General features: G+C 35.9%; 1 protein-coding gene across 1 annotated transcript in view; it reads left to right on the forward strand.

The window, feature by feature from the left end:
- The first annotated feature begins 4,697 nt into the window (after nucleotides 1–4,697).
- LOC127676055 (testin-like) overlaps nucleotides 4,698–26,350 on the forward strand; it is a 31,145-nt gene continuing 9,492 nt past the window's right edge. Inside the window, 1 exon segment of the mRNA XM_052171976.1 lies at nucleotides 4,698–4,703. Coding sequence (XP_052027936.1) covers nucleotides 4,698–4,703 — 6 coding nt within the window.

The raw sequence follows: 26,350 nt of genomic DNA on the forward strand, positions 1-26,350 counted from the left end.
TTTTTGTTGTTCCAGTTGAATTTGATAATTTCTCTTTCTAACTCTGTGAAGAATTGAGTTGGGATTTTGATGGATATTGCATTGAATCTGTATATTGTTTTTGGCAAAATGGCCATTTTAACTATATTGAGTCTACCGATCCATGAGCATGGGAACTTTTCCTATGTTTTGAGGTCTTCTTCCATTTCCTTCTTCAGAGTATTGAAGTTCTTGTCATACATATCTTTCACATGTTTGGTAAGAGTCACCCCAAGATACTTTATACTGTTTGTGACTATTGTGAAGGGGGTCATTTCCCTAATTTCTTTCTCAGCCTGCTTACCCTTTGAGTATAGGAAGGCCACTGATTTGCTTGTGTTGATTTTATAACCTGCCACTTTGCTGAAGTTGTTTATCAGCGTTAGGAGCTCTCTAGTGGAATTTTTGGGGTCACTTATGTAGACTATCATGTCATCTGCAAATAATGATAGTTTGACTTCTTCCTTTCCAATTTGTATCCCTTTGACCTCCTTATGTTGTCGAATTGCCCGAGCTAGTACCTCAAGTACAACATTGAAAAGATAAGGAGAAAGGGGGCAGCCTTGTCTGTTCCCTGATTTCAGTGGGATTGCTTCAAGTATCTCTCCATTTAGTTTGATGCTGGCTATCTGTTTGCTGTATATTGCTTTTACTACGTTTAGGTATGGGCCTTGAATTCCTTTTCTCTCCAAGACTTTAAGCATGAAAGGATGCTGAATTTTGTCAAATGCTTTTTCAGCATCCAATGAAATGACCATGTGTTTTTTTTTTTTTTCTTTGAGTTTGTTTATGTAGTGGATTGCATTGATGGATTTCCGTATATTGAACCAACCCTGCATTCCTGGGATAAAGCCTACTTGATCAAGGTGGATGATCGTTTTGATGTGTTCTTGGATTCGATTGGAAAGAATTTTATTGAGTATTTTTGCATCGATGTTCATGGGAAATTGGTCTGAAGTTCTCTTTCTTTGTTGGATCTTTGTGTGGCTTTGGTATCAGCGTGATTGTGGCTTCGTAGAAGGAATTGGGTAGTGTTCCTTCTGTTTCTATTTGGTGGAATAGTTTGAAGAATATTGGTTTTAGATCTATGAAGGTTTGATAGAATTCTGCACTGAAACCATCTGGTCCTGTGCCTTTTTTTGGTAAGAAGACTTTCTATGAACCCTTCTATTTCTTTAGGGGTTATGGGACTGTATAGATGATCTATTTGGTCCTGATTTAAATTTGGTATTTGGTATCTGTCTAGGAAATTGTCCGTTTCTGCCAGATTCTCCAGTTGTGTTGAATATAGGCTTTTGTAGTAGGATCTGAGAATTTTTTGAATTTCCTCAGTTTCTGTTGTTATATCCCCCTTTTCATTTCTAAGTTTGTTAATCTGTATACTTTCTCTCTGCCCTTTGGTCAGACTGGCTAAGGGTTTATCTATCTTGTATATTTTCTCAAAGAACCAGCTCATGGATTCGTTGATTCTTTGTATGGTTCTCTTTGTTTGATTTCTCACTTGATTGATTTCAGCCCTGAGTTTGATGACTTCCTGTCTTCTACTCCTTCTGGGTGAATTGGCTTCATTTTATTCCAGGGCTTTCAGGTGTGTCATTAACCTGCTAGTGTATGCTCTCTCCATTTTCTTTTTGGAGGTACTCAGAGCTATGAGTTTTCCTCTTAGCACTGCTTTCATTTTGTCCAAAAGATTTGGGTTTGTTGTGCCTTCATTTATATTAAATTCTAAAAAGTTTCTGATTTCTTTCTTTATTTCTTCTTTGGCCAAGGTGTCATTGAGTAAAGTATTATTAAGCCGCCAGGTGTATGTGGGCTTTCTGTTGTTTTTGTTGCTATTTTAAGCCACTCTTACTCCATAGTGATCTGATAGGAGGCATGGGATTAGTTCAATCTTCTTAATTTTGTTGAGGTCTGTTTTGTGACCAATTATATGGTCGATTTTGGAGAAGGTACCATTAGGTGCTGAGAAAAGAGTATATTCTTTTGCTTTAGGGTGAAATGTTATGTACATATCAGTCAAATCCAATTGGTCCAAAGCTTCAATTATTTTTACTGTTTTCCTGTTTAATTTTTGTTTTCCCGATCAGTCCATTGAGGAGAATGGAGTGTTGAAGTCACCCTTAATTATTATGTTCGGTGCAATGTGTGCTTTGAGCTTTTGTAAAGTTTCTTTTATGAATGAGGGTGACCTTGCATTTTGCGCATAGATGTTCAGAATTGGAAGTTCTTCTTGTTGTATTTTTCCTTTGACCATCAAAAAGTGTCCCTCAGAGTCTCTTTTGATGACTTTGGGTTAAAAGTCAATTTTATCTGATATTAGAATGGCTACTCCAGCTCATTTCCTAAGACCATTGGCTTGTAAAATTGTCTTCCAGCCTTTTACTTTAAGGTAATTTTTGTCTTTGACACTGAGAAGTGTCTTCTGTATGCAACAAAATTTAGGGTCCTGTTTCCTTATCCAGTCTGTTAGTCTATATCTTTTTATTGGGAAATTGAGTCCATTGATGTTAAGAGATATTAAGGAATCATGATTATTACTTCCTGTCATTTTGATGTTATTTTTATATTTGAGTGGTTATTTTTTTTTTTTTTTGAGTTTGATGAAAAAAGGTATCTATCTTTCTTTTTCCAGAGTGTGGTTTTCCTCCTTGTATTGGAGTTTTCTTCCTGTTATTCTTTGCAGAGTTGCGTTTGTGAAAAGATATCGTATAAATTTGGTTTTGTCATAGAATATCTTGGTTTCTCCATCTATAATGATTGATAGTTTTGCTGGGTATAGTAGTCTTGGCTGACATTCATGTTCTCATAGAATCTGCATGAGATCTGCCCAGGATCTTCTAGCTTTCATGGTCTCCAGTGAGAAGTCTTGTGTGATTCTTATAGGTCTTCCTTTATACGTAACTTGGCCTTTTCCCTCTTACTGCCTTTAATATTCTTTCTTTGCTTAGTGCATTTGGAATTTTGATTATTATGTGACAGGAGGTATTTCTGCTCAGATCCATTCTGTTTGAAATTCTGTAGGCTTCTTGTATATTCATGGGCATCTCTCTCTTTAAGTTGGGAAAGCTTTCTTCCATAATTTTTTTTGAAGATATTTGCTTTACCTCTCAGTTGTAAATCTACATTCTCATCTATAAATATAATCCTTAGGTTTGGTCTTCTCATTGTGTTGTGGATTTCCTGGTTGTTTTGGGATACAAGCTTTTTGCATTTTGCATTTTCTTTCACTATTGAGTCAATGGTTTCTATGGTATGTTCAGCATCTGAGTTTCTTCCATATCTTGTATTCTGTTGTTGATATTAGCATCTATGGCCCCTGATTTCTTCCCAAGGTTTTCTATCTCCAAAGTTGTCTCATTTTGTGATTTCTTTTTTGTTTCTACTTCTGATTTTAGATCATGGATGGTTTTGCTCAGTTCCTTCATTTGTTTGTTTGTGTTTTCCTTTAATTCTTTAAGATATTTTTGTGTTTCCTCTTTCATGACTTCTGCCTGTTGACTCAAGTTTTCCTGCATTAAATTTTTTTTCGTTTTTTTTTTTTCTGTTTTTTTGTTTTTGTTTTTGTTTTTTATGTTTCTTCTTTATTGGCTTTTATCTCTTGAGCCTTATTCTCCTGAATTTCTTTAGGTGGTTTTTGTGTTTCCATTATACGGGTTTCTAGCTTATTCATGTTCCCCTGCATTTCTTTAAGCAATTCATTTATGTCAATTTTATGTTCTTCTAGCAGGATCATGACCAGTGTTTTTAATCCTTATCTTGTTTTTCTGGTGTATTTGTGTAGCCAGGGCTTGCTGATGTTAAAGAGTTTGGTTCAGATGCTGCCATATTGCCTAGATTTCTGTTAGTAGCATTCCTGCATTTGCCCTTTGCCATCTTGTTCTCTGGTGTTAGTTGGTCTTGTCTCTGGCTGGTGTTCGACCCTCCTGTGAAGTTGTAGGGCTATTTCTGCAACACTGGATGGCGGGGTTTCCCCTGTTTCAGATTGCTGATGTGCTGTCCTCTTCTTGGGTGCCCTTGCAGTCCTAGTGTGCTTTGCCCTAGATTGTCTCTGTAAGCCAAGTGGTAGTCGTTTGCTAGTTCAGGAAGTGCTGATGGTGTATGCTGTGGGATCTTTTCTGAGTGATGATCACTCTGATGGGCAGCCGATCTTCCAACCAACCAGGCTGGGACAGACAAGGCTATCCTAGCTGCTCAGGCCCAGTGTCTAGGCAAAAGCCTGACAGTCAAGGCTGGAGCAAAGTTCCCCTCGGGCTATGAGTGTTAACTAGTTCTGTCAGGTTGGCATGGTGTGTGTGCTCCCTAAAAGTGCTGGGAGAGTCTGCGGGTCTAACAACCTCCTGTCCGGGTTGGCACACAGATGGTTCTCTAAGAAGCCCAGGTCCTGGGGGAAGTCTAGGGCCTGTCGTGCCTAGGCAACCCCCCTGCTATGTTAGCCTCAGCTATGACTATTTGCTGGCTTTGCCTGATAGAACTCTCTGGCGTCCTATAGCCAAAATGGTGGCACTTACACTGGGCCAGGCAAACAACCTCCTGGGTGGGTTGGCACACCGATGGCCCCCTGAATAGCCCAGGGCCTAGGTGCAGGCCAATGCCTGTCAGGCTTAGACCTCTGCGATGTTGGCCTTGGGTTATGTTTGGTACATCAGGCTGTCTGATCTCTCTGGCTTCCGAAAACCAACATGGAGGTGAGTCTCTTGTAAGTGACTCAGAGTAGTATTCATAATCACTTCAAAAAACAAGGAATGTCAGATATCTTTGGAATAGTGGAGTTCTCTGAAACTCTTCTCTGAAGAGAATGTTCTGTGACCACCTTTGACAAAGGAAAATCCTGAATGTCTTGAATCACAGGGTAGAGGTATAAAGTCATATTTGAGAAAAAATGAAATATACACTTCACTTATGGACATAATGTGATACTTTCAACTATGATATGCAAATATGTATAGCAGGTGTGATATCTCTGATGGTTCAGGCAACTGTCACAACAATCTTCCTACATGAAAAGTGGTTATGCAAGAATCGGTGCTCCTTCAAGCTTTTTTTATAGCAGTATTCATCTTTGATTACATGTAAAGAATGCTGCATATTTTGAGGACAAAATTTGAGTAAGATAGCTAGAGGACTAATTTTAGCTTTCTGTCTTCTGTCCTATGATGTAAATGCAGAGAAAAGGGAAGGACCTTTGTTTGCATATATGCTGTATGGATATTATGGTCAGAGAGCATAGATTTAAAATAAACTTAACTAATAAGTGTTTGTGTGAAGCATGGACACAAGGGAAGCCCTGGTCATTCTTTCATTGTATTTGTGGACTTGACGATCTCTAATGCAGTGGTTTGAGGCCTGAGACTCTAGGCACCAATAATTACATAATTCCAACAGGTTAGGTATTTATCTTTTTTCGGTGAAGTCTTTGGTCAGAGGAGTTACTTCCAAGGTCCCTTTTTTCAAAGCAGGAATGTCTTAGAGGATGTGCAGCAGGAAGTAAGTTGGAAGAAAATCTATACAGCTGGAAATACAGCAGATACTGGGACACATTTTGAGATCCCTTTCAACAGAGTTTGATTTCCCAAGTCTCCTTTTGCAAAAACTGAAAATCTGAAAACCATTTGTTGGATGATTGTAAATAGTCGTCCCACAATCCTAAGGAGAATGTAGATGGTCTTTCATGTAGAATGAGTGGTTTGACACCTCTGAAAAGGAGAAAATACTCAAAGTACCTAGGTAAGAATAGGAATATACATGAGGGCCATGTCACACAAATGAAATTCTTCAGGTCCCATTGGGTAAATGAGGACGCCTGTAACATTAATGCTAAGAAAGTTTTAACATCGTGTTCAAATTAGTGAGGAGTATCTTAAAATGTGGAAATGTTTGCACTGTGAGTCCCAAGTAGGAGAGAACAACTCAGAGTTCATTTTAAAGAAGACAGAATACCCTTCAGGCAGGATATGAAGATACCATCCCTGGTACCTATATAATGCTGAAAGTTCTCATCGCTGATCCTGTGTTTCCAATTCTTATTCAGTTTTGTATCTTCATAGTTTGTGTTCATTCTGGGAGAGAAAAATCAGCAACTTATTCTTCCTTCCAAATGCCTGTAAGATTGCTGCTGTGTAGGTAATTTGCTCTAGTTTGTGTTCCACTGCCTAGATCTAGGCAGAAATATAGAAGACATTCAATTTTTTATTGATTTGCCTGAGTCAGGTGTCATGGTGTCTATGCCCTGATTGCTAAACTTGTTCTCTGGGACCTCAAATACGAGAATCCTGGAGTTGATTGTTTATAGAGTCTATTGGGGAGTAAAACCTGATTAGGTAGATATAAGTCTATTTGGAACATATGTGAAAGATCATGGGCCCCATTTTTGAGAGTAAGACTGCATTGAGAGTATAGGGAAAAGTAGTAACATCAGAGAATTCTTGAGATAAAAGTTTTTCTAGGGAATTGGAAGAAAATATAGGAAACATTTTATCAGGTACAAATGATCTCACAGGTCAGAATATCAATGCATTCTAAGTGTGCATGTCAATAATCAGGACATTTTTTCTTGAAACTTGGTTGGTAATCCTTGGTTCTGTGTACTGTCCAAGCCTGTCAGCAGTATCATAGACTTGGACAACAAAATGGGACTGCTCTATTTCTTAAAAGAATCCAAAATGAAGTAGGTGTAAGATAAGATCAATTTTTATTGTCATGCCTCAAAACATCACATCAGAATGGTCTGCAATCCCTTTGGTCATTTGAACATTCCTAGCCACTTAAGACAGAAGTGACATATTAAAACCTCTTAATGGAAATACTTGCTATCAAAAATCAGAATGATCACAGAGATACCAAAGGAGGAGTTTCGGGAAGGATAAAATGAGCTGAAAGGACTTTATTTGGTATCAATCAGTGGGAAGGTCTTTGGTCCTGTGAAGGCTTGACACCTCAGCATTGAGGAATGCTAAGGCAATGAGACAGGAGTGGGTAGGTAGGTGTGAGAGCACCCTCATAGAAGCACGTGGAGCGGGATGAGATAGGGGTCTTACACAGTGATAACTAATAAATTGAATAACATTTGAAATGTAAATAAAGAAACTATTCAATTAAAAATCTTTGATGAATAAATTCTATGGATGGAGGTAGATCCTCTGAGGTAACCATTATCAGGGAATGTTGAATTTGAAATTCCTTGAAAAGAAATAAAAATATGAATGAGTTTTCCTGTTAGGAGATTGTAGCCTCCTTCATCAGGATAATTTGTATCAAGCCCCCTTGAAAGGAAAGTGTGTATCTAAAGTTTCTTTGTTCAAAGAAAATAAAATGTAGCCATCTTCCTTGACAGAGTATGTATGTCAGATGTTTATTACTGCTTAGTTGTTGAACATACTGTTTATCTTAGTTGAAGAAAAAAATTTGGGATCCATTTATTAATAATAATATCTGAATCTCAATATACAATATCAGAACATTGTGTAGGTCTCCTCACATTAAGTGAATTTCCAGGCCTCCCTTGGACAAACAGGTTTTCAGAGAACTCTATAAAATTTATACTGTTGACTAATCTACCTTAGTCTTGACAGTAATTTGTGGTTTCTTCTCACAGGTTGTTTAAATGTCCCTGGATCTATTTCCTCCTTAAACTTACAGTGAGACATAGTGGTTCCAATGGGGAGGGTAGATACTTCCTTTGATCAACTGAGAGTTAGATGGCTTTGGATATATACTGAGTGTATAATTTTTTTATTTGCTATGAACTCTAGAGGTCTCTGCGGGTCTGTCTATCTTTCTACCTATTTACCTACCTATCTACCTATTTACCTACCTATCTACCTATCTACCTATCTACCTATCTACCTATCTTTCTTTCTTTCTTTCTTTCTTTCTTTCTTTCTTTCTTTCTTTCTTTCTTTCTTTCTTTCTTTCTTTCTTTCTTTCTTTCTTTCTTTCTTTCTTTCTTTCTGTCTCTCTGTCTGTCTGTCTGTCTGTCTGTACATATATCTGTCTAAATATTTTTGTTTCAAAAATGTTTTTGTTTTCTAAATGACAATTTATAAGGGATAAGCTCTGGTGTATCTTAGTTGGATATTAGAACTGAGTCAGCCATTAACATAAAGAGAAGTACCTGTGTTATGTTGGTCAGAGGTTTTCAGCCTTAAAAAATCTTCTGCAGAACCCAAAGATTTGAGGTACACTCCGAGGGCACAGAGTCAGTTCTATACTTTGCTTCATTACAGGGGAATATCTCAGACTACTTCTATATACATTAAAATATTAAAATGTATGTATTCTCAGAAGTCTGTTACAGTAGCTCTCCTTTGTCAGAACATTAATATCATGAGCTACTATAACGAGTGGAAATAAGTCTAAGGACCTCTTCATTGTAAGTTTAAGTGTAAGACTCCTTAATATCATTGGATAGTTCAGTTCTTTGCAGGCAAATCTAAGACTTGAACAGGTTATTAGATAGAAGGAAATTTCGTTCTGGTTCTAGAAGGAGAGGTCTGAGTGCCCATTGTGACTGCAGGAATTCTATTGCATGTTGATTCTAAAAGGGCTATATTTGAGGACTTCTGGGCAGATTGAGGAGGTCTGAAGTTCTTTCCTTACTAAGCTGTATGTCTGCGAATCCCTTCAGTTATTGAGGATGTATGTGACACACTTGTCGTTAAGGGGTAAGTCTGAGGTACATTTGGGCAATCAGTGAATGTCTGAGGTTTGCTTGCTCTTAAAGAAATGGTGTATTAATGCTCGCCTCAACACGGGGTATGTCTGAAACCTTTGATATTGCTTGTATACATATGAAACCCATGTGAAATATTGATGAATGTTGTGAGGCATTTGGTTTAGACACATAAGATAAAGGCCAGTTGGATTATTGAAGAAGATCTGAGATCGCTGATTCTTAATAGACAGAGAAGAAGCCTCTTGGACTATACAGAAGATTGAAAAATCTTTGGTTCTGAAGAGGTATGTATGAACCCTACTTGAGAATGAACACAACGCAATTGGCTTCCTGGTTTAGAAAGAGTATGCCTGAGACAGGGAGGACCCGTTGAGGCCTTGAGAATGATTTGAGCTCAACTTAAGACTTTGGGGAATTGTAAGTATTCCTTGATTTTAAGGAATAAATCTGAAGTGACATTAAGAGGAACACAATTTGAAATGCCATTGGACAGAGTGAGACTACTTGGAACATAAACAAACAAGAACTATTAAGGATACTATTCTTCAGTCACAGATGGTCTCATGATGTGTTGGGGACAGCATGGAGGTCAGAGTCATGTGAGTAGAAGAGGAACATCAAGGGTAAATTTGGAGAGTAGAGAAAGCCTAAAGATTTCCTTATTTTCATGGGTACCTATAATTCCTGATCCTGCACCCCAGGCAGCAGTTTAATTAATCTTCAACATGCCAGGAGGCAGTTCCCAGCATGATCTCCTGATAATACATACATTAATTTTGAATATAAAGGATATGACCTCCTCATTTCTGCTCACCAAGTTTAATGTATGGCTTTAGGGCTTTGCTGGCTACTTTGTGGTTTTCCAAAGTCTGGAACCAGATTCTTGTTCTTTGGACAAAGGTCATGATGTCAGAAGAACAGAATAGGTAGCACTCAGTTCATCTGATATAAAGGGAGTTGATTTTTCACCCATTAGGTAAGATGAAGTAGGCCTATTGACATACAATTCAGAATAAACACATTTTTCTGCATGGGGAACAAATAATATAGAATATTCTTTATCTAGAAAACTGTGAGCTACTCCTAATAGAAGGGAAACATGCCTGCCATGTTTTTAGTCAGAGGATCCTATGTGATCACTCGTTGTGCATCCAAGTCAGCTAGGATTGGAAGTCATAAGTCAGACAGATGGTTGACAAGGAAAAAGAAACATTTTAAAATCCCTTTCTTCCCCTGGGGTCCATCGTGGGAAAATATGAGTTTTTCTTTTGGATACATAGAAATGAAAATGCAATGGTAAGAGAGAGTGTGGTCCAGGTTCTTCTTTTGAGATGGGTTGCTTTAGAGGTTCCATTTTGCAGGCTGGGCATACCCATGTGCCTTATTGGACAAAAGGGATATGATAGACACTTAAGAACTTGAAGGTCTGAGCCACTATTGAATAGAGGAAACATTTCTGTATTCCTGTTAGTCACAAGGAGCATTTCTGAAGCCCAGTTAGATGGGATATTTAAGAGGACCTTCATTTTAGCCTAAAACTTTCTTTAGTTGCCCGCAACAGAGAGCAGTATTTAATTTTCCTTGTTGAGACTAGGAAAGTTTCAGGCCATATTGGTCAGATTGGGAAAGTTTTATACCTATTTTATTGGAGAAGATACAACTAAAACCCCCATATTAACATGTTGTTCTTAGAGACTGAATAATACTGAATGTGAATATGTGTGGCTCCTATGTCTGATAGCTTACAAGTTGGGAAACATGTTTGTATTGGAGTTGTGACTCTCTCTTGGTAAGAGAGATGCAAACTCAGGTCCCCTAATTGAGATAGGGTATGTCTGAATTTTCCTTGAATATCAGGAAGTGATGCCACACTCTCTTTGGAATTGGTAGAGATATGAAGCCCTGTATGATAAAAAGCAAGTCCTGGGTTACCCTTTGGCTCTAATAGTAGAATTTTCATAGTCCTGGACAGAAATAGCCTGGTTTGATGGTAGCTGACATCCTCTTGGGATGAAGATTATGGTTATGTACTACTATGGGGATGGATTGGCAGATTAATGACAGCTGAGACAGACTCACATAGAGTTGTGCTATGATAGATTCATGTGCTGAGACAAGAAATGTGGTGAAGCAATACCCATGGATGACTTATTAAAAAAATAATGTTATATGTGGTGTTCAATATGGCTTAGCATAATTGATAACTCTATTTTTAATGAAACCAGAGTGACCAGCGGGTTATGAGGGTTTAGCAATGATCCTAATATTGTAAGGAAGCTACAGCATCCTGGTGGCATCCTCACTTGCTACAAGCGGTCTTTTTTTGGATTTGTGACATAGTTTTCTTGTATACTGTTTTGGGAAAAATAATGGGAATGCTGATAATTCTCTTCTGTTAGAGAAGATTGCAGAGTTGACTATTCTCTTAAAATGTTTGCATAAAAAAGTACCTGGAAAACAAAATGTGTCAGTGGGAAGAGAAAAAAAAATCAATGTTAGTGAATGAGACTTAGAATGTGCCTCATGGTGAAAGCAGAAGTCAGACTAGACAGGAAGGTAAATTATCCCCCTGACATACATCTTGGAGACTAAAAGTACAAAAATGGTACAAGCACAACAGTTTCAAGTGTAGCCAAGTATACCACCAGACAATCTATTTTGGACCTGCACAGGCACCTTCAGGCTTCCTAGTCATTTTGCAGCATCTGTCTGCTAAAATGGTGGACAGACTTGTAATGAATTGATCTGCTTACTGATCAAAATTTAAGGTCCAGAATATTTTAAAGACTCTATTGTATCTTATTGTCTATACTCTTTTGTTAGAGAAATGCTAAATAACTGGTTTACTCAGTATATGGCTTTCTGAAAAGACTTGAAAAGATAATAAGCTGATCAAAAATTGCACTACTCATTGTGGTGGGGGTAATTCTCCAATATAATGTAGCACAACCAGCACAATATAATTTATCAAGACAGAACAGAGGGAGACATAGCCTACAAAATCTTCTGGTGTGACATTATGCCGCTGATGCTGCTATCCTGACACTACTGAACTGGACAACTACAATATCAGTGAAGGGTTTGCAAGTGAACCAAGCTGCTGTTGCTGACCTGTGAACTGAACTACTGAATTATTTCCATTCTTTTATATTATCTCTGGTGGGTGGTGGACTAGAAAAAAAAGTTTAAACATTTAAGAATCATCATTATCAATATGTTTTAAAAAAGTTACACAGGCAATGAGATTAAATTTTACAGTCACCATGAACAGAGGGTGAGGAGTATGAATTAAAATTATTTGTGCTACTGAGGAACGATTCATATATCCTGGGACGTTGGACAAATGTGCAATGTACCTCAGTGAAGGTGGAAAAGCTTCCTGAAACCAATGAACTAATTAAAGTAATTAAAGAGCTACTGTTCCTTGGGCAAATGGAAAACAGCACAGATATCCTGGAGAAGAAAATGAATGTGCTAAAGAACTTTGAAAAGATGGGGAAAATTCTTGATATCCTTAATTATATGTTAATGAGCCTATGACCATAGGAGAAAACGAAAATCTTGCTTTGAAAGAAGATCGATGGCCGAAGTGTTTTTCAATGCTTTGGAAGTTATGGAAGTTTTCATTCCCTCTTGAGCTTGTAATAGCACTCCTAGATTTTTTTTCACATTTGTAGAGCTTACCTCAGAGTCTTGGGCAAATAGCAAAAGTTTTTTTTTTTTTTTTTTTTTTTTTTTTTTTTTTAGAATTTACTTCTGAACTGGAAAGATAAATATTACCCTGAACATGGAGAAAATGTTCTGGAGATGTTTAGAGAGATGAAGACCTTAAGACCTGGGGAAAATGTGGAACATGACTTTGGGTAGACAGAGAAGGCCTCTGAGTTTCTTGCTGCAATGATTGCTTAGCATGGGATATTGTCCCAGTTTCTTGGTCAGATGTGGACCATTCCAAGTTTTTTGGATATATATATATATATATATATATATTTATTTATATATATAGTGTCAATCCCCTGAGGAGTAATTGTAGGTGTTGATGATTCTTTTGAAGCAGGACATTATGCACTCTAACTTTTGGCAGAAGGCTTGGGTTGAAACTCTCTTCTTCAGTTTTAAAAGTTCTGAAATTTCCTTCATGAGAAAGATCAACACTTAAGCCCATTTTTGTAGAAACTGGATGCCAGAGGAATATTTGGGAACAGGGAAGATGTCTAATGAGAAGAGATACTGAAGAAACAATCTTGGGTAGATTGTGACAATTGTGAATCACCATTTTCAGATATTCAATATGCCTTGTGTACATGTAGGATACTTGACTATCACTCCAGAAGGAGAAGTTACTTGAGCTCGCTGTGTGGATAGGCCCACTCTTAAAGCATCATAGAAATATGTGGGAAGACTTTGATACTTATAGGCATATAGGGAAGTTAGCGAAACTGTGTGTGCTAGTAGAAGTCTCCTGAAAACTTTCTTCATCTTGAGAAGGGAAACAACTTTTTCCTATTTATACCTGTTTTCATAGCCAGCTGGATAGCAAAAAAATGTTCTAAGGATCACTTGGAAAATAAAGTAGAACATAGAGTACCTGAGGTATGTGAAGCATGTGCTGGAGACACATGTGTGTGTACAAAAGTACTAACAGACCTTTGTGCAGATGGGAAAGTTTTAGTTGCATCTTCTGTTTTTGTGATAATTCACTGATACTTTTGAGGATATCACATAACCCACGAAATTTAAGAAGATCTTATGGACTTATGCATGCAAGTGGAATACAAGGAATCCATAGGTTTAAATGGACAGGATGCTATAGACTTTTTGTAAGCATTCTATGTCCCATAGATCCTTGTTCACATACAGTTGGATACAGAAATCAGGGTGCAGATAGAATATATCCTAGAACATCTTTATAAATGTTTCACATCTAAGAGCCATTTATTTAGTGGAGATTTTGCTTTAACATAAAGGACCTCAATTCCTTTACGAGATAAGATAACATACAGAGAATGTTGGACAGGTTCAGGATGCCCTAGTATCTCTGATGTATATGTACACATTTCAAGAGCAGAATGTTCTAGAGATCCATGAGCAGGTATGAATGGTTGAACTACTTCATTGCCCTGTGCAGCTCTAATGACTCATTTGTAGTGTAGTGGCATAATGTTGGCTTTTTTGTACCTGATGGCAACTCAGGAGGGACTTTTATTCTAGGACTGAATATTTGAAGTCCTCTTGGTATAGTAGGGATGTTGTGAAGTCCCTTTATTCATAGGGAGCATCTTTCAGTCTTGTGTTAGAATGGTGATATTCAGTGTTCCTTTTCATACTAGAGAATGATTGAATCTTCTTTTCTGAGTGAGAATTCATTTCAGAATATGTCTTTGACCTTCCTGTGTAGATATGAACAATCCTACCATCTCCTGACAGATTGCTAATGTCTTAGAACCCCTGAAAAAAGTGGCAAAAGTACTAGAATATTTTGTATTTGTAGAGAAGGAACAAGACTCCCTTGGTTGAAATCAGGTGATTTTACTTCTTGGATATGTATGGAACTCATTAGAATCCCTTTGAAGGTTCCTTAAGTCAGTGCTGTAGATGTGGACGTTGTTTTTGTTCTTGGGAAGTATGAGTGTTGTGTGTGTAATTTGGGTAATCATGATTTAGTTTTAGTCCCTTAGGACTATAATGGATTATATAAGTCCATTTTCTAATGCTGGAGTACTGTCAACCCCAATCCAGGATTATTCGGGGATATTCTGTAATAACCCTGACCAGTAGGATCAGCAATTAAACTTTAATATGGATTCCACTGGTCCCTTTTGGGGAGATCAGGAACATCTTTTGTTGTCTTCCTGAGAGGCAACAAAAGATGTTTTACAACTGTCAAAGTTGTAAAAGTCTCCTGGAGAGAGGTGGTAGGACTTAATTTGCAGGAAATGAAAAACCACTTTGTGCCACTTTTGAAATAATAGGTTTGGGGCCCTATTTGTGTTATGGAACTTGTTTTAGGTCCCCTAGACCAGAGGTGTCTTCACCAATTGAAAAGTTTAGAGACCCCTTGGGAAGACTATGAACTTTTGAACTTCCTTCTGGAAGAGAACTAAGGTATGGTTTTCTTTCAGCACAGTGAGGGCTTCTTGAGATTCTTGAGTTGATGTGGGATGTCTCATAGACCCTTTAAAATCATTTGGTCAATCCAAGAATATCTTGGGTGGATAGAACAGTTACTGCTAATTTTGGAAAGAAATGGAAGACTGCAGTTTTCTGTGGCTATAGCGGGAAGTCAGTAGGAGTCCTTGAATATATGAGAGAATTACCTCTCCATGTTTGTCAGTGGGTCATAGTCAACGGAAGATTGTCCAGACACATTGTGATCTTTGATTTCTTTTCAGTGGAATGTCCAATATTTTGTATTGAAGATATTGCTGTTGCCTTTGTACCCAGCTGTTCAAAATATCTGGATTCTTCAAACCCAGTAGACTTAGGCTGGCTTTTTTTCAACTTCCCAGGTATGGGCATAAAAAATGAGGCTACTCTTTTTCTTGTTACAGGGTGTAAATTAAATGGTCTGATTTCTTTGGACAATGTGTTACTTAAGAACTAAGGAACCTTCAGAGGAAATATAAATGTCCATTTCTTGTACTCTGTCAGTTTGCTAACAGGATCTAGTGTCCTCTTATTGTCTGAATCCTTTATAAGAGCTGTGAATTTCTGCAGGTTTTCTGCAATATGAGCATTATAATATTTGAAGCTCTAGTCTTCATAAACTTTGGGCAACCGATCTTATGCCAAATCAGTGAAAGGAGACCTGGAGGCACAAGGTCCCTCAGGTTTTTGGTGGATAAGGTTTTCCTCCATTGGGATAGGGTGTCATAATCTGGTTTGGGGAAACTGAAGCAGTCACAGTCCATGGAGATTTTCAACTTTCTATGTGATTTCTCCATTGGTGTAGGGTGTCAAAACTTGTCAGGGTGGTATTTAATGGGGTGCCAGGCTGTGGAGGCTGGGAAACTTGTGGTCAAACACCAAAAGGTAAAGTCCAATATGAACTCATTGGCCTATTTCCATTCATTTGGATGCTTTGTCAATATGGCAATTAAAGTACAAATGAAGAATAGGCCAACTACCAATTGTAGGAGCGAGGAACATAATTGTCATTGTATACTTATCACAAGCATCAGTAAAGCCATAGACTTTTAGAACTGTTCTACTTTCCAGAGAATATGCAAAGAAGGCAAAGTGCACAAAATTAATATGAACATTGACCTCAGGAATCAAGCAAAGCTCTAGAGGGGCACTGTGAATGGTTATCGTCAGGCCTGAATCGGTCAGTTGGGAGTTGTCCCAAGTGTCAGTTCTGCTTGCAGTAGCAGGACAATCATCTAAGCTTTCTGAATGTGTGGGGATGACTAGGGCATCTTCCTTAAGGTTCAGAGTGCTACCTAGTCTTGTTCCTACTCCCAGGTGCCAGTGAACAATTATCTAGAAAATAATTGTTGAAGGGACAGCATGATTGTAAAGGACAAGTGATGCTTTTGAGTCTGTGTTCCCAAGTCCCTTATGTATCAGGATAGGACTCTGTGTCAAAAGGCCATAGGTGGTGAGATGATGTTTGTTGGAATCTCATAAGGGAATGGGAAAGGATGATTTAGACACTTGTTCCTCAGAGACTGTTGGGGTTTTGTAATCTTTGCATAATTTGATAGGGAAAGAACAAGTGACAATATTAAATGAAGAATAAAATTCATGGAATTGATTTTGCACATATTTTACCTGTTATTTAAAGATTACCTATCTGAATCAAATTTATTCTAGATAAAATTGTGACAACTATGAACATCCACCTAGATTAAAGAAAGACATCTCTAAATTACTATGTAATACTTACTGCAAAGAAATTATCATGTAAAAATTATTCTATTATTGGTAACACTCAGAGATTAAGAACAAAGTAATAATTTCTTTATCCTACAGATGAAATTTGTGTTTCAAATACTTTTATCTGTGCTTCATTAAGTACACTGAGTAAGGACACACACAAGTTTGATCTCTAGAACATAGCAGTTTGGCTTTAAACAATTGCTTTGTCTATCAATTTACATTTTGTGTCCCTATAACAAGATTTGGATTGGTTTTTTGTATGGACATATATTTCTCCTGAGGGAACAGTATGATTAATTGCGAATATTAGTGGGTCTCCATGGGTTATTCAAATTAATTCTAATGAAGTAGCTGTAGGATATTTGCACAGAATGCTTTTTAGAAGTTTATTCAGGTTGATCCTTTGAAATGTCATATTCTACCACACTTGATACACTAAAACCATGTAAAATTGAGAATATGTATGAAGATATTATTTTACTTACAGAGAAACTATTTTTGATTGTTCCATACATTGCTGGTTTCCTGAGAAAAGTTTTTGTTCTGAATGGATGAAATGTGATTGTTGTCATGAATTTTTTTTTACTGCTGGAAACACAGACAATAATCATCATTCAGAAGGATGGGGCTATTTTCATATCATCTATTTCCCAGTTTCATTGCATTAGTGCTGTGACACATGTTGTTTCTCCTTTGAATCCCCTAGAATGATTCATTATATCCTTCTTTGGTTTAACTCCAATTTATCACAATAATTTCAATTTTAATGCTATCTACTGCCAGGAAATCCATTCTTTTCTTATAACTGTGGATATACTCTTTTTGGCTAATTTATTGTTCTTTGTGCTTATTCTCCATACCAATACACATCAGTAAACACACAAAAAACCAACCAAATAAAGAATGTTTGGCTCTATTATCAGAATTTCGTTGGTCTTGTGCAATTTTTGAAAGTGTTTATTTTGCATACCAGAATTGTCATGAGCCATCATAGAAGAGGATAATAACTAGCAGATTATCTTTCTTAGATGAGTCTGCTTTGGATTAAAATTAAATACTGATTTGCTCCAATAGGCATGGCTCAGGAGAAATTCATTTTAGGAATGAGTCCTGCTAGCAATATGAATTTCCAGTTATTATTAAATATGTAACTATCACTATATATTAGGATACACTTTCAAGCAGGTCTCCCCAGAACAAGATAGATTTGTTCTTGATGAACCCCTATGGATAAATAGATAATAATTCTATAAAATTCCTGATTGGATTCAAATAAATTTAGGAGGAATGTTTTAGAAATTCTCTTAGATGCTAGAAAGATGTAATAAATTTAGAATCAAAATCCTCTGAATAGAAAGTAAAAGCTACATAATAGTAAATATAATGAGCTTTCAAAATTACACTAAAAAGAGAAGTAGACTTAGGACAATTTTGCATCAGAGTAAAAACATTTAGATCTAAGGGAAAAATAAAAGGTATGCATGATGATAAGGCAAGTTCATGTACAAACTATAGATTTGAACTTAATGAGTATAGTGTAATGAAACCCTACCTTGACCTTAATAGCAACATCTTTCTGTAACTCCTATGTGATATAACATTTTATCTCTGAAGTAATTTTCTAAAGAATTTTTTTGTATAAGAAGGTAAAAAAACAAACAAACAAACAAAAAAAAAAAACAAGAGCACAAGAATGATATCAAGTTTTTGGTTAAATCACTGGGATTGGGCAGATTTAAACTATCCACACAGCTATCCATCCAATTGTTTATGGCTATATGCTTGTGTATAAGTATAAGTGTATTCATATAAGCATACATGAATGCTTGTGGAGTTGACTGTGATACATGATCAGTACTGTTCAGAGTATAGGTGTATGAAGGTTTGAATGTATATGTTTCTGTGCATATTTTCCTGTATACAGCATCTTAATTATTTTCTTTTCCTTCATCTCTAGTTTCAAAAGCATTAGCCTTTTTAGAGAGGTTTATGTCTGATTTACAAGAGAAAGGAGCACAAGCACCAAAACTTTTCTCGTATTCCTGCTGTTTTTTATTAAGGTGTTAAACAGTTTACGGTGTCAGAAGATCTCAAGACAGGCAGGTCAGCTACCACAGCAAAGTGACCTAAACTTAGAGCAGGTAAACATTTTATTATTATACAGCAAACCTAAATATCTAGTAAAACCAAGCATTATTCTCACGGAAGCTTTCACTCCCTGCTGCCTCAAGAAGAACTGTAAAAGAAAGAACAGACACCTGAATGGCCCCTAGAACAGAGAAATCCTGATAGGCCTGAAAGACAACAGGGAAAAGTAGACAGGAAATTATTGGTATGAATTCAGATTATATACACCTTTTCAGAATAAGCTTGGCAATTTCAATATCAGCACAAAGAAGCATTCTTCATTTAAGGTGCAATGACTAAATTTATTTAAGATAATTGATTAATACATATTGAGTATTAATTTTACATGTACAAATGACTTCTATAAAATTATAATACTTAAAAGAACTGTCAATTTTCCACCTTGAACTTAAAATTTGAAGATGATTAATTAATCTGTGATTGGCTAAGAAGTATGTAAATTCTACATATGCAGGATTGCTTGCTAAATCTATGTTATGAAGCTGTTCAGATAAAATAACTTTTATGTAGATTAAATTTAATAATTACAATAAACATATAGTATATTTCATAGCATTTAGTTTATTAATTAATTCTCTTTTCTCATGTTTTCAAAACGCACTTATTATTTCCAGAATACTTAGAAATACATTTCATTTTATCACTGTCATACATATATTTTAATTGATTTATTTTATGTGCATGTATATAATGTAAATGACCACTATTGGCTAGATGATCTCCAAGCTTATTCCCTGGTGTGAACAAACAAGTTGTTGATAAGGTAAGACATATCAAGCATTATAGAGCTCTAAATAAATAACCTTATACATTTTAATGGGAGAGGCTTGAGACTGGAAGCCAATTAAACTGATGTGGAAATGTATATTTACTAGGGCTCTAGGATCCTTTCCACTCCTTTCCTGTATCAGCCCTGTTTAGGTGTCCACTCATGTACTTTTCTACTGTTTCTACTGGCATGATATTCTAGGAACAAGAAGACACTATATTAGGGAGACTGCCTTATTTTTCCCTCCCCACTTACGTTCTTCTAACCCTATCTCATGTGTGTGTTTATCTGTGTGTATATATGTGTGTTTATTTCTGTGTGTGTGAATGTGCTGGTTTGTGGGTAGGTTTGAGTGTATAAGTGTGTTGTGCGTGGTTTAATGACTTTTATGCACAATATGGTAACACTTATATAGATGCTCATTTGTGTGGTTATATGGTCATTTGTGTTTGTGTATATAGATATCATATGTTAATGCTGCTTGTCCTTGATTACTTTAAAAACTTTATTTACTGAAGCATGGTTCGGATTCATTAGTTAACTGGCTTCTCCCTGAGGTGTTCACTCTCCATCTTTTCAGAGAATCGGTGAGCAGCCAAACTCATTCACCGTTGCGTACTAGAGATCTCTATTGAAATATATCATAGCCCTGATTTTGAAATGTTTTTAGGAATTGAGTTTCATTTCATTTATTACTTTCTCAGCAAATTCTTTGTTGCATATAGAAGAGCTACTCACTTTTAAATTGTGATATAATGACATGCCACTTTACTGAAAGTATTTATATGACTTTTCTGCTGAAGATATTAAAGAACATGTTTACTTCCTCTACTATTCATATCCCTGGTGTGATGTAAACTGGTACAGCACTGTGTAATTCTGTAGATAGGTTTTCAAAAAGTAAAATCATTGTATGGCCTAGCATTAGTACTCCTGGAAAAATACTCAAAAAAAAAAAAAAAAAAACTAAGTCTTAGCATACTTGCAATCCATGTTTTTTACTTCAGTGTTCACACTAGCTAACAAATGGGAATATTTCATTCCATTATGAGATGAATAGATAAAATCCTATATATGTAGACTGGAGTTTTAGTCAACTGAAGAGACACTGTACATTGTTGTATTATTATGTTATGCAAAGTAACACAGATTTGGAAGATTGGAATTAACATAAATTTTCTCTCAAATGTGGATATGAGATAGTTTAATATTTGCATACTTGAGAGTGGACGTGTTTGGGTTATTCATCAAACTAGAAAATTAGGCGTAAGAGAAAAGAAACTTTAAGGGGAAAAATAAAAGCATAATGAAATGAAAATCATTTAATATCATAAAAGGGTGCACAGTAATTACAGTATTATTGCTGTGAGCAAACACCATTACAAAGACAAGTGATAGAACAGGGATCATTCTATTTTATACCTCCAGAAAAACAAGAGTTCATCACGATGAGAAAGAACCTATGGCAGCAAACAGTATGCATGGTGCTCTGATCTCCCATGTCTTAGCACAAGCAACAAGTTGAAAGAATACATTTGAAATGTTGAATCTTAAAAATTTTAACACATATCCATAATGAGATACTTCCTTTCACAAGGCCATATTCCTAAGACTCCCAAAAACATCCACCAACAGGGAAACACATATCAAAATGCTTGAGAACAGGGGAGACATCTCATTCAAACCACCCCTTGATAACTACTGAAGGAAAGAGGAGGCCTGTAGGTGAAAGTCATGGGATCTTTGATGTGAGTACATGAGGATGAACAATATAGAAGCGGGGAGGCTGAAGAGATGTCTTAGCAGTGAAAGGAACCTGCTGTTCTTCAAGAGGACCTGTGTCCAATTTTCAGACCCGTATGCTAGATAACGACTTTGTGTAACTCCTGTCCCAATGGGATCTAACACCCTCTTATGAATTCTTCAGGTAACAAACATGTATGTTGTGCACAGATATAAGCAGATCAAATAAATAAATACATATATATATATATATATATATATATATATATATATATGTGCATATATATATATTTACATATATATAAGCATATAAATAAATAAATAAAAAAGGAAAGAGATTCTAATTATATAGAGATGAATAAAATGGCTCAATGTATCTCTGTTTGTAAGCTAACTTTAAAGCCAAGTGAAATATGTGTATCCATCAGCATCTGTGTATTTGTATATTTTCAGTGTTTTCCCATTATTGATTTCTGTTTCAGTTCTAGTATATTTTGAAAAATAAACTATGTTTATTGTTGAATTGTTAATACTTAATGTGCAAAATAAAATGTGGTACACTTTAGTGGTGATTCAATGAGTTACCAAGAAATATGGATCTGCCATATCTATTAATAAAATAAATCATATGGATCTATTAATTCCATTCTAATTATGGTCTAATCTTGCTCTCATGTTTATTAGTTTTAATTTGGATGATGTAATATTTATTTCATTTGTCAAAAGGACCTATAATGCTGAGGAAAAGGAGCACATGGACAAGCCTTTGAGGGATTATTTAGACTATATTAGCCTCTGGAGTTCCTGTCAGGAATTGCTTTCTTTTTACTTGGTTTAACTGAAATAGGCAAACTTACTCTAAGTGTGGAAGGCACACATTATAGCCAAAGTTTCTGGACTGAATTAAAAAGGGAAAGAGTCCCTGAATAGCAAGATTAATTTCCCTCTGCTTTCTGATTGTATATGCAGAATTGCTAGCTGCCTAAAGCACCTGCTACCATGACTTTCTGATGTGATGTACCATACTTTGAAATGGTGAGTCAATATAAAACATTCATTATTTTTAACCCTTCATTTTTAATGTTGATTCTGTTAGAGTACTTTAGTAGATATATCAGACCAGTAAACAGCACAGCTAATGAAAATAAATTATTATTACTAATATTGAAATTGTTATTGAAATTACTGATTATTATTAAGCCAGGACCTATAGGCTTTTTCTATGAGTGTTTGTTATATAAATTTGGGTGCCTAAATATTTAGTAATTTTATACCTCTAAAAGTAAAATGTTCTCAATAGATTAGTGAAATTTACTTTAAATAAAATTTAGCTAAAATCTTTATCTATTTTCAATAACTTTCATATGAAATCTGTTACCATATATCACAATAGTTATATTGTCTTAGTTTCCACATATATTCACTTTTTAGATTGTGAACAAAAATCCTACTTTTGTTCTTTGACAATAAGTGGTTGTTCCTATCAGTCATGTGTCTTTCAGACGCCAGGAGAGTTCTTCCTATTTTCTGCCCTATGAGCTAGCCTTCATTTATTTATTAGTGAGTAAAAGTCATTTATCTTTAAAGTAAACATTAGAAATTCTTTAAATTTTTTTGTTTTTTATTGATTTTTTTTAGTTTATTTTGAAATTATTGCTTCGTGCTTATTATATCTTATGCTATATTGTTGTTAGATTTACTGTACTGTACTTGATAAATTATTGGTTTTCTATTCACGTAAGCCTCCAATAAAACTTATTCTGCCATTCTTTATGTATTTGTCTTGACATGTTATTATTACTTGATAAATAAAAAAAAGTTACATCTACAGTATATTGCTATCATGGTTTATAACACCCTCACTCTCAAAACTTTAAAAATGGCATTCTGCACTTTTTTAACAGAATTCTGCAAGAGATTCCAATGAGATATATGGTAGTACTTGATGTTTCTACCTTTGCATTCAGTATTTTCCCTTGTTGCACTAAAGTTATATTTTTTCTTGATTGTATTCTTGAAGCCTTGAGCATGCTATGCAATGGAATGTTTCTTTTCTTGTCATAAAAATTTGAATTTGTAAAACTTTCTTTACATTTGTATTAAGTTGATTGTGCCTGGGCAGGAATTATGGGACATTTCCAAAACTGATGAGTTGACTGGACACAGTCTGTTTAATCTACAGTCTTTGGTTTCAGTGACGCACAATTATATTGAACTAATGTACACCTTGTATACATGCATATCTAACAAGATCCTTCTTTGGAGAAAGGAGTTAAGTGTTATGTCACCAGGTAGGTTAGGGACAAATACCAACTAGACACCAATAAATGTCCCAATCTAAGCTGTGCATAGGGGAAACACATGGGAAATATCACATTGGGCACAGCTCTTCACGCCAGTCTATAATAATCATTCCTCCCATGGCTCTTATTGACATCAGTCTGATCACTATTCTAACAGGTTAGAGAGTGGCCCCTAGTCCATTGTCCTCCTTAAATATAGACTCAACTGCACAATTGTAGGCATGGAGAAAAGGACATTTTCTTTTCTTCATGGCCAACTTGAAGCTTGGGGTGAAGAATTTGGGCTAATATTTTTTACTCTTCTGCCAGAAAACCCTAATCATAGTTGTCTATATTTTCTTGGGTTGCAAAGATATACACCTGGCCACCTAGGTTCATAGAGATTAGGAGTTAGGTAATTTGAGTTATAAGAAATTTAGGTCCTAAGCATCAGAGGTTTGTATGAAGAGCTCTTTAAGAATTTCATGGGAATCGCAGATCATCTTTGTCTATAATACCCTTCATTTGAATGTTTAGCTTTAAGCTAATTTAAGAGATAAGGAAATTGAGAACTGAGCTGTACCTGAGTTGTATACTGTAGTACTGAGTTTGGAATAGGATGAAAATGTCTTGGGCACTTTAGACTGAGTTCTACATGGTAGATATTGACAAGAGATGAACTGTATTTTTTAAATATATATAATGAAGGCCGAATGCCACCTTAACTAAAAAAGGAGATTAGAGAGTGCTGCATAAATACTAGATGACTAATCCTAAGTTTTCCTTATGAAAAAGTCTATATTCGGTCAAGGAAGAATGGTCAGATACCCCTATCATCAGAATATGACATATAAGACCATTTTTGGAAAAGGGAAATATGAGGTGAAAAGGTAAATGTGAATCTAGAGTTGTCATTTTAAAACATGAATGGTGGACTGTTTAGTTTGGCATGGGTAGTATCTCACACCACTTTATGTAGAAGTCATACTGTTTTATATATTCTTTAATGAAGTAGTGTGAACACTGTCCTCTCAGCTTGAACTTATTTACAGATTAATATGTCCATATTATTAGTAGGATCTTTAGAGAAACAGGAAACAGCTCTATTATTTGTATGTGGATTGAATAGCTATGCCAATCTAGACTACCTCTTCATTTTTGTGTTTAGTTACACAAATATTTATGTTAATAAAACCACACTATCGCTGGAAAAATGATTGAAAGGTATACCTGATTTTCTGGCTGAGTTTATATCCTTGGACTTTAAGATCTCTAACCAGATTGAATACCCTTGGTGAAATGGGAATTTTTCAAGGGTACATGCATTTGACTTGACTGTGTTTGTCCTCTTGTGTTACAGGGTATAGAACTGAAGACTTTTTTTTTTTTAGTTGAAGTGTAAAGTCTCTTGCGCCAGCACCACAAGGGTAGTGTCAGACCAAGATCATACAGGAAGCAGCAAACACTCATGAAAAAATGAAAAAGTTTCAGATTAACTTATCCAGTGAGGAAGTATTAGGCAATAATGCCTTGTGGCCATGGATATCACCAACCCCACTCAAGTTTATTTCTTCCTCATAGTCAAGAATTGCTATATTTTTAGAGACTCCATCACAAACTGACCACAGAATATTGGAATAATTCTACTAGTCGGATAGAAATTCTTTTTGTAATCTCATAGGGGTAGGCATGAAGTGTCGATTTTTGACTGTTTCTGAAGATGACTATGAAGACACATAACATATGTTTTTGGGCTCTGTACCATGAATCAGTGTGGTAAAAGGTCCCTTGTGTCATAAGAATGACTTTATGGCCACACAGGTTGAAGGTTGAAGGTTGAAGGTTTAAGTTTCTATTATTTATAATAGCATAGGTCTGATTTGCCCTAATGCATAAAGGAATAAATTGAGGATATCTCAAATAATTTTGCAAGGTACGAGACATTATTATTCAAAAGAGCATATGGAATGCCACCTTGGGAATAAAAGAAATGTGTATTCAATTTTGGTCAAGGACATTGGTCACACTTATCCATGAACAGGTAGGAACTTTTAAAGCTACATTGATTTCGTTTTCTTTATTTTTATCATATACCATTAGCTGACTGCAGAATATCCTTCATCCTTGTGCTAGTTACTCCCTTACCTGCCATCTCCTTCAGAACCATTGCTCTTCTGTGTCCCTTCAAAAATGAAGAGCCCACCCGCAAGAACGTAGCATGACATAACATCACATAATAAGACTAGACATATACATTCCTATCAAGGAAGGATGAGGCAATCTACTATTACGAATATGATCCCACAAACTGGAAAGCAGAGACATCCCCACTCGCACTGTTAGGATCCAACAATAAGCACAAGCAAAACAACCACAATATGAATGTAAAGGGCCTAGTAACAACACCTACAATGTCTTACTCCAAACTATTTCCCTTCATCACTCCCTGGCTAACATGTTTTTCCCTTTTCCTATTCCCAAATAGTGCTATTCCACCCACAAAAACTATTTTAATTCCTGTTCGCATAGAGAATCTCATAGAAATTCTATAGACCACTCGTCTTTATTTATCCTCATTGGGAATGGAGATTTTTATTAAGTTTATACTTTACTTAATACCTAACATTTGTTTACAAGTGAATGTGTATCTTGCTCTACTTTGGGGCTGGTTTGCCACATGCTGATTTTTTTTTTTTATATAGTTCCATATATTTGTCTGCAAAATTTATGATGTCATAGTTTGTAAGAACAGCGTTAATGTCCAATAAGGCAATCTTCAGCTTCATATGCATCTAGAGCCATGGGTCCCTCCATGTGATTTCTTTTTGCAATGGTTTA

This window comes from Apodemus sylvaticus (genome assembly GCF_947179515.1).
Source record: "Apodemus sylvaticus chromosome Y unlocalized genomic scaffold, mApoSyl1.1 SUPER_Y_unloc_1, whole genome shotgun sequence".
NCBI classification, from domain to species: domain Eukaryota; kingdom Metazoa; phylum Chordata; class Mammalia; order Rodentia; family Muridae; genus Apodemus; species Apodemus sylvaticus.